Source organism: Nicotiana sylvestris, chromosome 1 (genome assembly GCF_000393655.2).
Source record: "Nicotiana sylvestris chromosome 1, ASM39365v2, whole genome shotgun sequence".
Classification (NCBI taxonomy): domain Eukaryota; kingdom Viridiplantae; phylum Streptophyta; class Magnoliopsida; order Solanales; family Solanaceae; genus Nicotiana; species Nicotiana sylvestris.
In genome coordinates this window covers 160513062-160528984 of record NC_091057.1, presented here as the reverse complement: position 1 = coordinate 160528984, position 15923 = coordinate 160513062, and the positions used below count along the sequence as shown (strand labels likewise).

At 37.1% G+C, this 15923-nt stretch overlaps 1 protein-coding gene across 2 annotated transcripts; it reads left to right on the top strand.

Moving 5' to 3' along the window:
• Positions 1–10976: 10976 nt before the first annotated feature.
• LOC104241860 (bifunctional protein FolD 4, chloroplastic-like) lies at positions 10977–15801 on the top strand. Of its 2 annotated transcripts, none has more exons than XM_070170285.1 (7): positions 10977–11417; positions 11935–12260; positions 13058–13294; positions 13406–13573; positions 13888–14081; positions 15203–15362; positions 15445–15801. In XM_070170285.1, exons 1-5 carry the CDS (start codon positions 11210–11212, stop codon positions 14056–14058), a joined length of 1110 nt encoding a protein of 369 aa, XP_070026386.1. In that variant the 5' UTR covers positions 10977–11209; the 3' UTR covers positions 14059–14081; positions 15203–15362; positions 15445–15801. The 2 variants fall into 2 exon arrangements, with proteins under 2 accessions (XP_070026386.1, XP_070026379.1); XM_070170278.1 differs by having other exon boundaries at positions 10985–11417; positions 13888–14054.
• The last annotated feature ends 122 nt before the right edge of the window (positions 15802–15923 follow it).

Genomic DNA, 15923 nt, shown 5'->3' with positions numbered 1-15923 from the left:
TTATTTTCTAGAATATTTATGAGTTTTTGAAAATGAAATGTGTTTAAAATTTGATGGTATCGGGCCCGTATTTTGGTTTCGGAGCCCGATACAGTTCTTATATGTGGTTTAAGTCGAGCCTGTAAAATTTGGTAAGAAGCGGAAGTCATTTGACGTGAATCGGACCGTATTTCAGAAAATTGAAAAATTTGAGGTTCTTAAGTGATTTCATGATTTTGATGCTAAATTCGTAGTTGTTGATGTTCTTTTGGCGATTTGATCGTATGAGTAAGTTCATATGATTTTTTATGCGTGTTTGGTTTGGACCTCCGAGGGCTCGGGTGAGTTTCGGGTAGGTTCCGGGGTGTTTAGGCATAGGAAATCACTGATGTTGCATCAGTTTTGGTGTAACCGCACCTGCGAGTCAAGCACCGCAGGTGCAAGCTCGCAGGTGCAAATAGTGGGTCGCAGGTGCGGTCCAGCCTCTCGCAGATGCGGACAAGCTCCCGAATAAGCAGTTCCGCATGAGCGGGTTCCCCTTGCAGATGCGGCCCCAGCGGGTCTAATCATTTCCGTAAAAGCGGTTTGTTTTCCATACGTGCGATTTCGCAGGTGCGACCCAAGGACCACAGGTGCGAGAGTCGGGCAGTGGAGTCTTTTAAAACAAAACTTCAGCGTTTTCTCTTACAAAATTTCATAAAGATAGAAGGCCTAGGATGATTTTCACAAGAGATTTTCTTCCCAATTCATAAGTAAGTGTTCATTAACTGATTACTTTCATCTCTCTAATGTTTTTTATCAACTTTTATCTAAAATCCTAGGGTTTTAATGGTAGAAAATTGGGGATTTGGATAGAGTTAGGGCTTTTTGAATAATTGGAATTTAGACCTCCTTTTGGGGTTGGATTTCGAAACTAATTACATGGGTGAATGGGTGATCGGGTTTTGGTCCGAACCTCGAGTTTTGACCGAATGGGCTCGGGGTCAATTTTTGACTTTTTGGAAAAAATGATAGAAAACCTATAATTAAGCATTGGGTATGAATTCTTTAGCATTTATTGATGTTGTTAAATCAATTTGGACTAGATACGAGTTGTTTGGAGGCGAATTCTAAAGGAAAAACGATGTTTGAGGCTTCAGTTGCCTGTGAAAGTTCGAGGTAAGTGTTTGGTCTAACCTTAGCTTGAGGGATTAAGAGTTGTGTCATATTTGCTAGTCACTTGTTGAGTACGATGTATAGGCATGGTGACGAGTATCTATACGTTGGTGTCAAGCATGACTGTGAGTCTTAAATTGAAATTGTTGTGTTCTTAATAAGTACTACGAATGCCTAAGTTGTTGATTCTCTGTGTTGAGCAAGGATTATGATTGTTCTCGTGGAAATTGCTTATGCTTGGGTATTGGTGCTAGTTGAGGTTTCATTGTGAAGTTAGATGTTGGAACAAGTTTGGTTATAGCTGATTTACCCTTGTCGGGACATATTTACTTATACCGTCGATTTCCTTGCCGGGATAGTGTTGTTTTCCTTATTGTTCCCTTGCCGGGACTCTCTCTTAGTGATTGGTGTTGAACTGTATATGTGTCGGGTTGCACGCCGCAATAATATTATATTTGGATCGGGTTGCACGCCGCAACAATATTATATTTGGATCGGGTTGTACGCCGCAACAATATTATGTTAGGGTCGGGTTGCACGCTGTAACAATATTATATTTGGATCGGGTTGCACGCCGCAACAATATTATATTTGGATCGGGTTGCACGCCGCAACAATATTATGTTGGGGTCGGGTTGCACACCGCAACAATAATATAATTGGATCGGGTTGCACGCCGCAACAGTGTTTTTAAGATTTGGATCGGGTTGCGCGCTGCAACAATAGATAATAAAAGTGTTTATTGACTGATAACGATTTCCTTATTCTTTTGCTGTGAATTTTAGATAGTTCTTTATGCTTTTCTCTTAAATTACTGTTGGTAAATGATATTTCCCGCAACATGTCCCCCTCTTATCTTCAATTGTCTATTTCTGTTTATTTTCCGTTGTATATGATATAACTGCACAGGTTTATTTGGTAGTCTGATCCTAGCCTCATCACTACTTCGTCGGGGTTAGGCCAGGCACTTACCAGCATATGGGATCGGTTGTGCTGATACTATACTCTGCACTGTGTGCAGATCCCGGAGCAGCAGCTTTTGGACCATAGCTTTGGGTGGCTGCCTTCAGTCCAGTCAGAGATCCCGAGGTAGTCCTGCAGGCGTCCGCAGGCCCCGTCGTTCTCTTCTATCTTTATATTCTGTTTTCATTTACTTCAGAGACATATTGTATCTTTCTTTCCAGACAATTGTTGTAGTATTCGTAGACGGTCCGTGATATTGTGACACCGGTTACGGATAGAGATGTACTTGGTATTGTCGTACTTGTTTTGGCTAAGTTATCCGCATGTCTTTATTTATTGTCAATATTTCACTGTTGATCGTATGTTGCTTTAAACTGTTAAAAGGGGCTAAGTAAAAGAGTTAGTGAATCTATAATACTTGGCTTGTCTAGCTTCCACGAGTAGGCGCCATCACGACTCTCGAGGGTGAAAAATTTAGGTCGTGACATAATATTTCTCAAAATATTTGTGCAACTTATACAAAGTTAAATTATTCCTTTAATCTTAATAGTAGTACTTGAAAATTGAAAACCCTTGACCGAGTAATAGAAGAAAATGGGAATATATGTTGAAATTCGTTGCATTAATAAGAAGAGAAAGAGAACACATAATAACTACAAGTAGTAACTATATTTAAAAGGAAGTTTACGGCTTTGGGGACTTTGAATTTCCTACTTCCAAGCTAAGGGCTATTTCTTAAAAACTACTATTCTATGTTGAATTAAAATGTAGTACTATTTAAGATTTTACTTAATTTTGGAACTTTAATAACTAAAATTATTGTTTGACTATCATAGTAATAGTAGTAGAGCCGTTAATACGGGCTTGGACCGTTGGGCCAGTCCAACCCGTGATTTAGCAGGGTTGGGCTAAAAATTTTGGAGCCCATTTAAAAGGGAGGCTTTTAAGCCCGGCCTGAGTAAGTCCGTGACCCGTGAGGCTTGACTGAGGCTGAGCTGGGCCGGCCCGTGGGCCTAATAAAAATATTCATTTAAAATATATAAAATATAAAAAGTATACTACCTCTAGCGATGGAAAGTGTCACGACCCAAATTCCATTATAGGTCGTGATGGCACCCAACACCATTGTTAGGCAAGCCAACCCCAATCAACTAGTGAGTTCTCATTTATTTTATTAAACAATCCCAACATTTACTTAAATTTAAAACAATCGATAAATAGCGAATTGTAAAGCAATAGAAACGGAAATGACTAAAGGAATTCACGATTTTAGGAATACAACCCAAATAATAGTCTACTAATGTGTGTGCCAGGATCTAGTGTCACAAGTACGAGGGCAACTAGTAGAATATACAAAAGAATACAACTATCCTACTGCCTGAAATAGAATAGACAGTAATAACAAAAGGAGAGACTCTGGCATGCTGCTGAACGGCTCAGAGGGGTAGCTCACCGTCAATCTCGATCAAGTATCAGGGATGCGCGTTGGCTGGGTAGCTAGATGTATCTGCCTCAGATTCTGTACAATTAAGTACTGAAGCGTAGTATGAGTACATAAACAATATGTACCCAGTAAGTATCCAGTCTAACCTCGAAGAAGTAGTGACGAGGGGTCGACTTGACACTTACTAGGGTCAATAATAATATAATTTAGGTGTTACACTAAGCATAGATATCATGAATAATAATGACAGTTAAGATCATGGAAAAGTAATATATTCTTTCATAAATAACATATCAAGTTTCAGTCATATCATGTAACACTTACATTTCCAGTATTTAAGCAGTGTAAATCATGGGAAATTTCAAATAAATAACATGCGCACATTATGCCGAGGTCATACGGTCCAGTCCAACATAATATTAAACTGTGCACTGCTAGAGAGTCGAATAGTGCGAACCATAAATGCATCTATTTACTACCGAGGCGCTCGACCCGATCCACAAATAATAATTTATTATTAAGAAGCACACATTGTCCATTTATAGCCAAGTAATTCATACAAATTCTCAAGTAAGTGAGTTTAGCCGTCTATATTTGTTTACCAATTTCCAGCATGACTTAAGTGATCCTAGTAGCAAGTAAGGATGCAAGTATTTGCAAGTATAGCATGATACGGGTCCTAAACTACCCGGACCATTAGCATAATAGTAGCTACATACGGACTCTCGTCACCACGTACGTACGTAGCCCCCACAGATAGTTACATACATTTATTTAATTCACCTATGGGGTTAATTCCCTCTTACAAGGTTAGAAAGGAGACTTACCTTGCCCCAAAGCTTACTTCCAAATTCAAGAATGCGCTCAAACCCTCCAATCGGAGCCGAACGATATTGCCAAGTTGCAAATGATCCCTTGCTTTCTTTAAGTGAGATGATCTGGATAGTAATAATATTAGAATCCTTACTCTTTGCCCTCTTTTTCTAATGATCTATGTCTTTCCAATTTATTTTGCTTAGCTTTAAAAAAAAACTACTAGAGAATAATATGTAGAATACTATCTCTTATTCTTCATGATAAAGAAGTGGTTTCAGTGTAAAAATTCACTGGCCACTATTTGGGCGGCTATTAGAGTTTAATCAGTTTTTCAAATGCTTAGCAAAGTAGCCATTGGTCCATGTGTTAGAAAAGTAACTACATGGCTATTAGAGTTTAACCAGTTAGTAAAGTAGCCATTGATTCATATGAGTTAGAAAAGTAAGTTTGTTGATCAAATTCTTGTGTGATCCAATAGGACTTAAAATCCTTGTGCTTTGAACTCACATCCTATCGGACCCCATTGATTCATCGTGCTCATTAGCAAAAGATTGCATATGTTTTGTTGGGATTATCCTTTTATTTAGGAATTATTTATTTAATATTTGTTGGTCTTTTATTTAGTTGAATTGGTCAGCTCCTAGTTATTAAGAAGTGGACGAGTGGTTTTAGTTGACATAGTGGAGTCTGTTAAGAGTCCTAGTTAATATTTGTTTAGTCGTGGGTTTGTGGGTTTCATGCGCAGTCATGAAGTCTCTGTAAAAGCCTGCATAATGGCTTCTTCTGTTGCAAATAAATGTGTAAGCTTGCACTATTAAAAATCTCATCTTGTCCATTTTCTTATCTGCTCTATTTTATCAGTGGTATCAGAGCAAGGTTAGATCCAGAAAGAAAAACTCTGTAAGAAAGAGAGTTTACCCAAAAACAAAACAAAAAAATTGTTCCTCATCTATAGCTTCAGAGAGCAATTTTGTGCAGGCAGCTATTCCCTGTTTTTTGATGGCCACTATGACCATTGGAGTATGCTGATGGAGAGTTTCTTACGGTCAAAAGAATATTGGCCAATTGTTGAAGACGGCATTAAAGCGCCAGCAGTAGGCGAAACTTTGACGGATGCTCAAAAGACTGAGTTCGAAGCAAGAAAGCTGAAAGATTTAAAGGCAAAAAGTTATCTCTTTCAGGCTATTGAGCGTCCCATCTTGAAAACCATTCTTTACAAAGAAACTTCCAAGGATATATGGGATTCTATGAAGAAAAAGTATCAAGGCTCTACAAGAGTGAAGCAAGCACAACTTCAAGCCTTGAGGAGGGACTTCAAAACCTTGCAGTTGAAGGAAAGAGAATCTGTCCCCAACTACTATGCTAGAACCATGGAGATATGCAACAAGATGCAATTCCATGGTGAAAACATGGGCGACGTCATAATAGTGAAAAAGATATTGCGCTATCTGATGCCAAAGTATGATTATGTTGTTTGCTCCATTGAGGAGTCAAAAGACATAGATGCACTATCGCTTGACGAATTGCAGAGTTCCTTATTGGTGCATGAGCAGAAGATGAACGGTAGTTCAACTTCCGATGAACAGGCTTTGAAGGCTTCTACTTTTATTTCTTCTTCTAGTTCTAGAGGAAGGGATAGAGATAGAGGTCGAGGCAGAGGCAAAGGCGATCACGGAGGTAGATATTCCAGCAGGAATTTCAAAGCAAATAATGACCAATCTAAAGGCAAAGGCAGAGGTCGAGATACTGACAAATCCAAGGTTGAATGCTACAGATGTCATAAATTTGGCCATTATGCATCTGAATGTTATACTAGGCTGCCTAATGATAAAGAAAAGGAAGAGAAGTCTAATTACGTGGAGAACAAGGAAGGGGAGACCTTGTTGATGGCAATTCAAGTAGAGAAGGAACCCGAGCAAGATGTTTGGTATTTAGACACAGGCTGCACTAATCATATGACTGGAAGTAAGTCTTGCTTTTCTTACTTAAATGAAGGCTTCCGTTCTATAGTTAGTTTTGGTGATTGTTCTACTGTGGATGCAACGGGAAAAGGTGACATCAAGATTAAAACCAAGAATGGTTTTGTGGAAACAATCTCTAATGTGTTATATGTTCCCGACTTGAAAAGCAACTTACTGAGTGTTGGTCAGTTGCAAGAGAAAGGTTATGTCATCGCTATTAAGAAGGATGAGTGTGAAATTTATGATCCTATGAGAGGAGCTATTGCAATAATTCAGTTGAGTTCCAACAGATTATTTCCCATAAAGATTGATAGTATTCAATCTTGTTTGATGACAGAAGTGAAGGATCCCTCATGGCTGTGGCATTTTCGTTATGGTCATTTGAGTTTTGGAGGATTGAAGACACTTCAGCAGAAGAATATGGTCACAGGTCTTCCTCAAATTACTGCTCCTTCACAAATTTGTGAAGAATGTGTTGTTGGAAAAAAACACCGATCTCAGTTCCCGAAAGGAAAATCATGGTGACCAAATCATGTTTTGGAGTTGGTTCACTCTGACATTTGTGGATCAATAAGACCAATCTCTAATGGAGGCAAAAGGTATTTTATTACCTTTATTGACGATTATTCTCGAAAGACCTGGATATACTTTTTGCAAGAAAAATCAGAAGCTTTTAATGTATTTAGAATCTTCAAAGCTCATGTGGAGAATGAGACAGGAAGGACAATTAAGAGCCTCCGAACGGATCGTGGAGGCGAATATTTCTCTAAGTCATTTGCAGAATTTTGTGGGACTCATGGCATTCGAAAAGAGCTCACAACGGCATATACACCACAACAGTATCGGAGAGGAAGAATAGAACCATTCTCAACACGGTTCGAAGCTTACTGGCTCGAGGAAGAGTTCCAAAGGCGTTTTGGCCAGAAGCAGTAAATTGGAGCACTCATGTTTTGAATAGAAGTCCAACATTTTCTGTTAAAAATATGACTCCAGAGGAAGCTTGGACCGGAAGGAAACCGGCTGTAGACCATTTCAGAATTTTTGGGTGCATTGCTTATGCACATTTCCCTGATGCAAAAAGAAAGAAGCTTGATGATAGAGGTGAAAAATGTGTTTTTCTTGGTGTTAGCGAAGCATCCAAGGCATACAAGAAGTTCAATCCTTTGACAAAAAAGGTTGTGACCAGCAGAGATGTTATTTTTGATGAAGAAAATACTTGGGATTGGATTATGCAGCAGTCTACTCCAATCTTCATTGATAATGAGGTCGAAGAAGCAGCTGCAATACCCCAAAATTCTGAAAGTTCTACCCCAGCAGCTGCTGAAATTTTACCATCAGCTTTGGAAGAAACTGATGCAGCGGATGAGTCTCTTCGTCGTGCTCGCAAAAGGCCTGCTTGGATGATGGATTATGAGGTAACCGGTATTAATATCAATGAGGAGACAATTGCTCATTTTGCATTGTTTGCAGATTGTGACCCAATAACTTTTGAAAGTGCTGTTCAAGAAGCAAAAATGGAAGGAGGCAATGGATGTTGAAATTTCAGCAATTGAAAAGAATGACACTTGGGAGCTTACTGATCTTCCAAAAGGGAAAAAGTCAATTAGAGCCAAATGGGTTTATAAAACCAAACTCAATGAGAATGGTGAAGTTGACAAGTACAAGGCGCGCTTGGTGGCTAAAGGATATAAGCAAGAGTATGGTGTGGACTATAAGGATGTCTTTGCTCTAGTAGTTAGACTTGATACCATTAGGTTGGTGGTAGCATTGGCAGCCCAAAACAACTGGCGATTTATCAACTAGACGTGAAATCAGCCTTCTTACATGGAGAATTGCAAGAGCAGGTATATATAGATAAACCTTCTGGTTACGTAAAGCATGGCAGTGAACATAAGGTTTATAGATTGAAAAAAGCATTATATGGGCTAAAACAAGCTCCACGAGCTTGGTATAGTCGCATTAATGCTTATTTCAGTATGGCAGGTTTCAAAAAATGCCCATATGAGCATACGCTTTATACAAAAATTGAAGATGGGAAGCTTGTCTTTGTATGCTTATATGTGGATGACTTGATCTATACTGGAAATGATCATGTGCTGCTTAAAAATCTTAAGCAATCGATGACGACTGAGTTTGATATGTCGGATCTTGGGTTGATGCATTATTTTCTAGGCATTGAAGTGAAGCAGACTTCTACTGGAATTTTTATCTCACAAAGGAAATATGTCCAGGAAATTTGATGAGATTTGAAATGCCAAAGTGTAATTCTGTCACCACACCAGCAGAGGCGGGGCTGAAGTTGGAGAAAGATCCCATAGGGAAGAAAATTGACAGCACCTTCTACAAGCAAATTGTGGGGAGTTTGATGTATTTAACAGCCACTAGACCTGATATAATGTACTCTGTAAGTCTTAGAAGCAGATACACAGAAAATCCTAAAGAGATTCACTTGTTGGCTGCTAAGAGAATTCTCAGGTATTTGTAAGGAACTATTGATTTTGGCATTCTGTACAAGAAAGAAGGAAAGTCAGATTTAATCGGCTTTGCGGATAGTGATTTTGCTGGAGATAAAGATGATAGAAAAAGCACATCCGGTTATGTTTTTATGTTTGGATCAGGTGCTATTTCATGGTGTTCCAAGAAGCAACCAATTGTTACTTTATCAGCCACAGAAGCAGAGTTTGTGGCAGCAATTGTGTCTGCTACTTAAGCAAATTGGTTAAAAGAATATTCTTGCTGAACTTCGTCTTCTTCCGCAGAAATCAACTCCAATTTATTGTGACAATGGTTCAGCGATTCAGCTATCTAAAAATCCAGTTTTACACGGGAGGAGCAAACACATTGATGTGAAATTTCACTTCCTGAGTGATCTCACGAAAGAGAAGATCATTGATGTTGTCTACTGCAGAAGTGAAGACCAAGTTGCTGATATTTTAACCAAGCCTCTCAATTATGCAGCATTTGTGAAGCTGAGAAAGCTACTGGGAGTTTGCACTTTGAGGGAGGCTGCAGCTGGTGAAGGCAATTAAACTGAACGTCTGTAACTTATCAGTTTAAGGGAGGCATTGTTGGGATTATCCTTTTATTTAGGAATTATTTATTTAATGTTTGTATGGTCTTTTATTTAGTTGAATTAGTCAGCTCCTAGTTATTAGGAAGTGGACAAGTGGTTTTAGTTAACATAGTGGAGTCTGTTAGGAGTTCTAGTTAATGTTTGTTTAGTCGTGGATTTGTGGTTTCATGCGCCGTCATGAAATCTCGGTAAAAGCCTATACAATGGCTGTGCAAATAAATGTGTGAGCTTGCACTATTAAAATTCCCATCTTGTTCATTTTCTTATCTGCTCTATTTTATCATGTTTGCCGTCAAAACTTTTCATCTATTTATTGTAGATTAAAAAATGATTTTTGCGCCTATCTCCTCTTCTCCTCTAAAATCCTCTACTTTTCATTATATTTTAATTTTAATTTTCGAATGTTCAAGTGTCCATTAATAACGTCAAAAGATGATTAGAGTGAAATAACACAATAAAAATCAGGACATGTGCCAAAACTATAAATCATACACTCAATCAAATTATTTGCATATTAGTCTCAAGTTAGTTGAAATCGTAAATAATTCATTCTATCCCAATCAAATTCTAATATTTAGACAATTCACTATATATCAATTATTTTTACCTTAATTAACAACGTATCATATTCTCTTTCAACTGAACTCAAGGGTGCACCATCACCATCTATAATTTAGTGGTATAGGGGAACAGTCTCATGAAATAGGTATGGATTCAATACCTCATTGTTCCCTTCCACTTCTCCTTCTGCCTCCCAATGTAATAAAAGAAGTTGTAGAAGAAAAAGATCTAAGGGATCCAAATAATATTTTTACCAGTGTTTTGTACGCCGGGGCGTTTGAAGCGCGTTTTTGTAGTGAGGCGTAAGCCCTAGAGACTTTTTCAAATTAAAATAAATTTATTGAATAAGTCCTTCATATGTTACCCAAATTCTCAAAAGTCAGCTTGTAATTACTTAAAAGTTTTAAAAAGGAACTGAAACGTATTAAATTTAAAAGTCAACACCTTTTTTATTGATTAAAGCCCTAATTTATGGTCTTTCTCAATTCTTTATTTTGTCCACTAGTCTGTTAATATCTCTCGAAAGCAACGAATATTCAATATTTTTTTTTACAAATACAAAGAGAACTTCATTCTCCTTCATAGCAACAAGTTTAAAGTTTAAATTGCAGGTTAGTCTTCTTTTTTATTCCTCCATGTAGAAAACTTTATTCTTTTCGACTCAAGTTATTCGTGTTTGTAAGTAGCGTATAATAGATTATTTTAACTAGTTTTTTGTGGGGATGGAGCACATGTCTCTCTCCATAACAGCGCATACGTGTGTATACATACATACATATATATATACATACATACATATATATATACATACATATATATATATATGTGTGTGTGTGTGTGTATATATTCACATATTTATAGTTTTCTTTAATTTTTATATAATTTTATCTGTGTATTATAATTATATTATTTTATAAAACATTAAAAATTAAATACCAATGGGGCTTGCCTTCTATTAAAACACTGATTTTTACTCATTTATTAGCTTTTTCGTTTAGCTAAAAACGACGCCGTCTAAAAATCTGAAAAGACATGCTTGTTTTTTCCTCCGCCTCCGCCTCCTCCTCTGGCCACTCAGATTATTCCAGTTCCAAAAGAAATATAAAACGAGCTCCTTTTTCTGATTAATGCTCATAAACCCTACCCAAAATCATAAAAAAACAAAAAATCTAAAACCCCAAACACGCATAAAACACACAAAAAGGTGCAAGCATAGGGCTGAGATTGAGACCTCAAGTTCACCTTCTTGGTCGGAACATGGCGTCATCTCCGGTAACAATGATGAAGATAAAGGTACACGACTGCTCTCCGCCGTCAACCGCCGCAGCTCGGCTCCTACCGTTTTTTCGGCGCCACCAAATTCACTTCCGTTCCTCTGTGGGTCCCCTTCAGAACCCATGTTTTCCCAGAACCATCATCACGCGTGCATCTCGCTCATCTTTTTCCTCTTCCTCCGTCATCACTGGTAAATTCTGTTAAAAATATCGCACAGTCAATTCATTTAATTTTCATATGATGAATCAAAGTTGCAAATACTATAAATCACAGTTTCTTATAGTTTAAAAGTTAAAAAAGAATTGGTAATTTTGCTTTAGGTTGGATGAATAAAAAGCTTAAGCTAGAAAATGATCTTTTATAGGATTCAAAGATCTAATGGGATTTTTTTATGGTATAGATATACAAAGTTCAGACCTTTAGTCAATTAACTGCCGAATTTGTTCGGATAGATATATCTTGTAAACTTAGTTTCTCAATTTAGCAACTTCACCTTTCACTGCAAGACTTCACTTTGACCAACGAATATATAGTTTTAATACTTAGTATTTGAAGAGTTATGACTTCATTGAGCTTTAGTAGTTGTAGGTAAGCTAGTTGAAAATTTCGTGTGTTCAGAGTGTTGGTGTTTGGCTCGCTATTTGGCTTTGTTGGATTCATTCTGCCTATTATTCTTAACGTTTTTCATTATTCTCGTTATTGTGCAGCCTCAATGACTACTGAGGCATCAGCAAAAGTTATTGATGGGAAAAAAATTGCAAAAGATGTCAGAGATGAAATAACTGCTGAAATATCTAGGATGAAAGATTCGATAGGTGTTGTTCCTGGCCTGGCAGTTGTACTTGTTGGGGACAGGAAGGATTCTGCAACTTACGTCCGCAACAAGAAAAAAGCTTGTGAAGCTGTTGGGATCAAATCGTATGAAGTGTGTTTGCCTGAAGACTCAACAGAAGAAGAAGTTCTCAAGTATATCTCAGGCTTCAATGATGATCCTATGGTTCATGGAATTCTTGTTCAGCTACCGTTACCCTCTGTATGCTACCATACTTCATTCATTGTCTTTTATTGCTGAATTCTTAAGAGTTATGAATGTTATAGGCATGGCTTGATCTGAATAAGATTCAAAATGGATATAGATGAATTAATATGTTCCCAGAATTATGTCTGAAATATTGGATTTTAGAGTGAGAAACCATAAGCTTGCCTCTGCTCAATTTGTCAGATAGTACACGAAGACATTATTTGTGGTTCCCAATCAGATTTTTGTTGTGTAGTTTCACCAAGCTAGTGTCTCAACATATTTTACTTCTTTTAGAAGCGGTAATTGGTATTAAACATATAGTTGCTTGAATTGAAGTTTGATCTAACTTTGACTGACTAGTTTATTATTTTCTGAATGGATTTTGTGTATTATTATAGATGTAACTCGTGGATGCATTTTATGTACACTTGAGTAATTGTGCATTCTAGCATGCTCATGCTTCTACTTAAGCAATTCCTGCCAATGCAATAATCTTATCCTTTCTTGCTGTACTCATCACATGCAACATAGCATGTTGATATATAAGGTTCAATTGAATTATAACTCTTTAACAGGTGTGTGAATGGAACAAAAATCTCTTCTTTTGTTGCACGCGTGTGTGGTTGATTCATATGTCTATCATATTGCTGTATGATGCAAAAAATGCTTTGTTGGACTAGCTCTTTGTTGTTAAAGATGAGTTAATAGATAAAGAATAAAAAGCTACAGTACTTAGATAGTTATTAATGTCTTTTTAGGCTGTTGTCTTCTAATTATTGATTAATATGTATTTATCAACTTTGGATCAGCATATGAATGAACAGAACATCTTAAATGCTGTTTGCATTGAGAAGGATGTGGATGGATTCCACCCACTAAATATTGGCCGGCTAGCGATGCGAGGTAGAGAACCATTATTTGTTCCATGTACACCTAAAGGATGCATTGAGCTGCTGCATCGGTATAATGTGGAGATCAAGGGGAAAAGAGCTGTTGTTGTTGGCAGGAGTAATATCGTCGGAACGCCGGCTGCTCTGCTTCTGCAGGTAATATACTAGTGTGCAATGAGTTTCTTTCTAATAGCATGGTATTGAACTCTTATAATATCTATGTAATTATTTTTGTCCTTCTCTATGTTCTTCCTGTATTTACCCTAGAGGGAAGATGCCACTGTCAGCATTGTCCATTCCAGAACCAAGAAACCTGAGGAGATCACGAGACAAGCAGATATCATAATCTCAGCTGTAGGTCAACCAAACATGGTTAGAGGCAGCTGGATCAAGCCTGGGGCTGTGATTATTGATGTCGGGATCAATCCTGTTGAGGTGTGAAATCTACGAACTGTCTCCTTATTCTCATCCCTTGTCATTATGCATTATACTTGTGTATGATATTGCCTCTCCTCGTGATCCTCTTAAAACAAAGATATAAAATGTGCATGGGCATATGCTTGTTCGTAAGGCCAGTTAAAGAATGTATTAGCCATTTTATGGTGGATAATTCAAAGATCACAACTTGTCACCCTAATTAACAAAAAATCAAAACGTGAAAAAGGAAAGAGATCACAGCTTCTTACTTCCTGTAATGCATGTTTTCCTTCTCATTGCCCCTTGATGACAGCCGATGTTTATGTAAACAGGATGCTACAAATCCTCGTGGCTATCGGCTAGTTGGAGATGTTTGTTATGAAGAGGCCAGCAAAGTTGCTTCAGCTATCACTCCTGTTCCTGGGGGAGTTGGACCCATGACTATAGCAATGCTTCTCTCTAATACTTTGTTATCAGCAAAGCGAATTCACAACTTCAAGTGAGATTTTAAAATTCGTTACTCTAGGTAGGTGGTGCATATCTTTGAGCTTCAGATGGCTTCCCAACTAGTCTAGATTCGCATTGGATAGGCCCACATAAGGGGGTAAAACGCTCCCTAGTTTTCTATTCTCGGGGCACAAACTCGAGTCCTCCGGTTAATGGTAGAGGGATCCTAATTATTCCACCACATTCCTTGGTAGTTTTTATCTACTTTGCTCCATCATCAAAGTTTAGCATGTATTTTCTACCTTTCTTATATCTTATATCCCATTTGGACGTGGCACAACATAAGTATAAATGTTGAAAATATATGTCCGACATAAAATAAGGAGTGGTGGACGTGACTTTTTACTTTTTGATGGATATAGTGGAAAAGGTTACACCAAGAATTACAAAAGTTGGTTGTGTAAGATTTTTTCCTTTTCATTTTGGTTATTTTTTTTTAATTATACTGAAGAAAAATACTCAATTTAGGATGAAGTTTTGCCAAAATATGACAATTATTAAAGAGTTAAAAGTCCCTAAAACTTTTTTCATTAGTTATAATTATTTATATTAGTAAGATTTTTTTTAAGTTAACAAAACATTAACATTTGTTTTAATACACTACACTGGTTATAGTTATCAAATATTTTATTACTTGATGTGAATATTTGCATAATTTAACTTAAAATTTTAAAATATTAGACAATGTTATATTGTGGAATATGCAAAAGAAAACTTAAAACCTTGAAAGAACAATTGTTAAGGCAGTACAATTTTTTCTTGGTTATCCAAATTAATCATGTCTATTTGTCCAACTGTTATCATATTAGTAATGCTATTTCCTCACATCTTCCTAAGTTTTGGTTTTAGGCATCCGATTTTATTGAGCCGCTGCCTTTGTGGACAGTTTTACCTGTCTATTAAAGCTCAAAAGAAATACTAGTATAACGTGTAATTTTGATTTAAAGATCCTTTTGGACTCGTATGTTAGAACTTAGAGTTACAATAGGCAATTATTACTAGTTGCTGATTTTAGGATATTAGTCGTCACTAGTCTCCAAAGACCTGCTTCTTTTTCTTTGTAAATTATATTTTTGTTTCTTTAAAGTAATTAATTTATCTTTAATATTGTAATTGAGAATATTTTATTATTTCTTGCAGCACAGTACAGTACTCTCATTGCTGAAATTCCTTGCCGGCACGTCGAACGCCCCTCAAAAACTAAACATACATGCTAATTTGGGTTCCCCTACGTCCATTCATCTCCCAGCTACAATGCATTGGGACATAATTTCTAAACTTGGCAACCATTCTTGACCTAGTAAGTCCTTCAGTAAAGATACTTTGAATTATACTTCTTTTGGGTTATGGTTATGCTGAAACATATGCTATTCTAATTGCAGTTAGTATTATGTGTTACGTGGAGAGGAATAGGAGGTATGCCACATTCGACATATTTGATGAAAGAGATCATCAGTTAATCACCAATCACCATTACTGATACCGTAAGCAGCATGCACTTCAATGTAGGGTGCTTATCGGGCCGATAATTACGTTTAACGGTTCGGTTTATCGGTTATCGGATTATAAATATAGTAATCCGCTAGCCATCCAATAAGACAACTCGGCTAAATCGAATAGAATTTTGTTTATCATAGCATCTTGCTGCTCTAGCTTCACAACTTGATCATATGTTGTTCTAATATATATTCGAGGCACTTTCTTTGCACATGACAATAAATTCCACAATATATTATGTACATGTTGGATATGAGACTATCTCAATCACTGCACCCAAATGAAACAGCAGCCTTAATTATCAAGCCAAATCACAGGAATGGAGCAGAGAAGAAAGAACTGTGATCACTTTCCATTGGCCTTT

Coding starts and splice junctions, on each gene's coding strand:
- LOC104241860 (XM_070170278.1), top strand. CDS start 11,210: ATGGCGTCATCTCCGGTAACAATGATGAAGATAAAGGTACACGACTGC. Junction 11,418..11,934: donor CTCTTCCTCCGTCATCACTG/GTAAATTCTGTT, acceptor GTTATTGTGCAG/CCTCAATGACTACTGAGGCA. Junction 13,295..13,405: donor CGGCTGCTCTGCTTCTGCAG/GTAATATACTAG, acceptor TATTTACCCTAG/AGGGAAGATGCCACTGTCAG.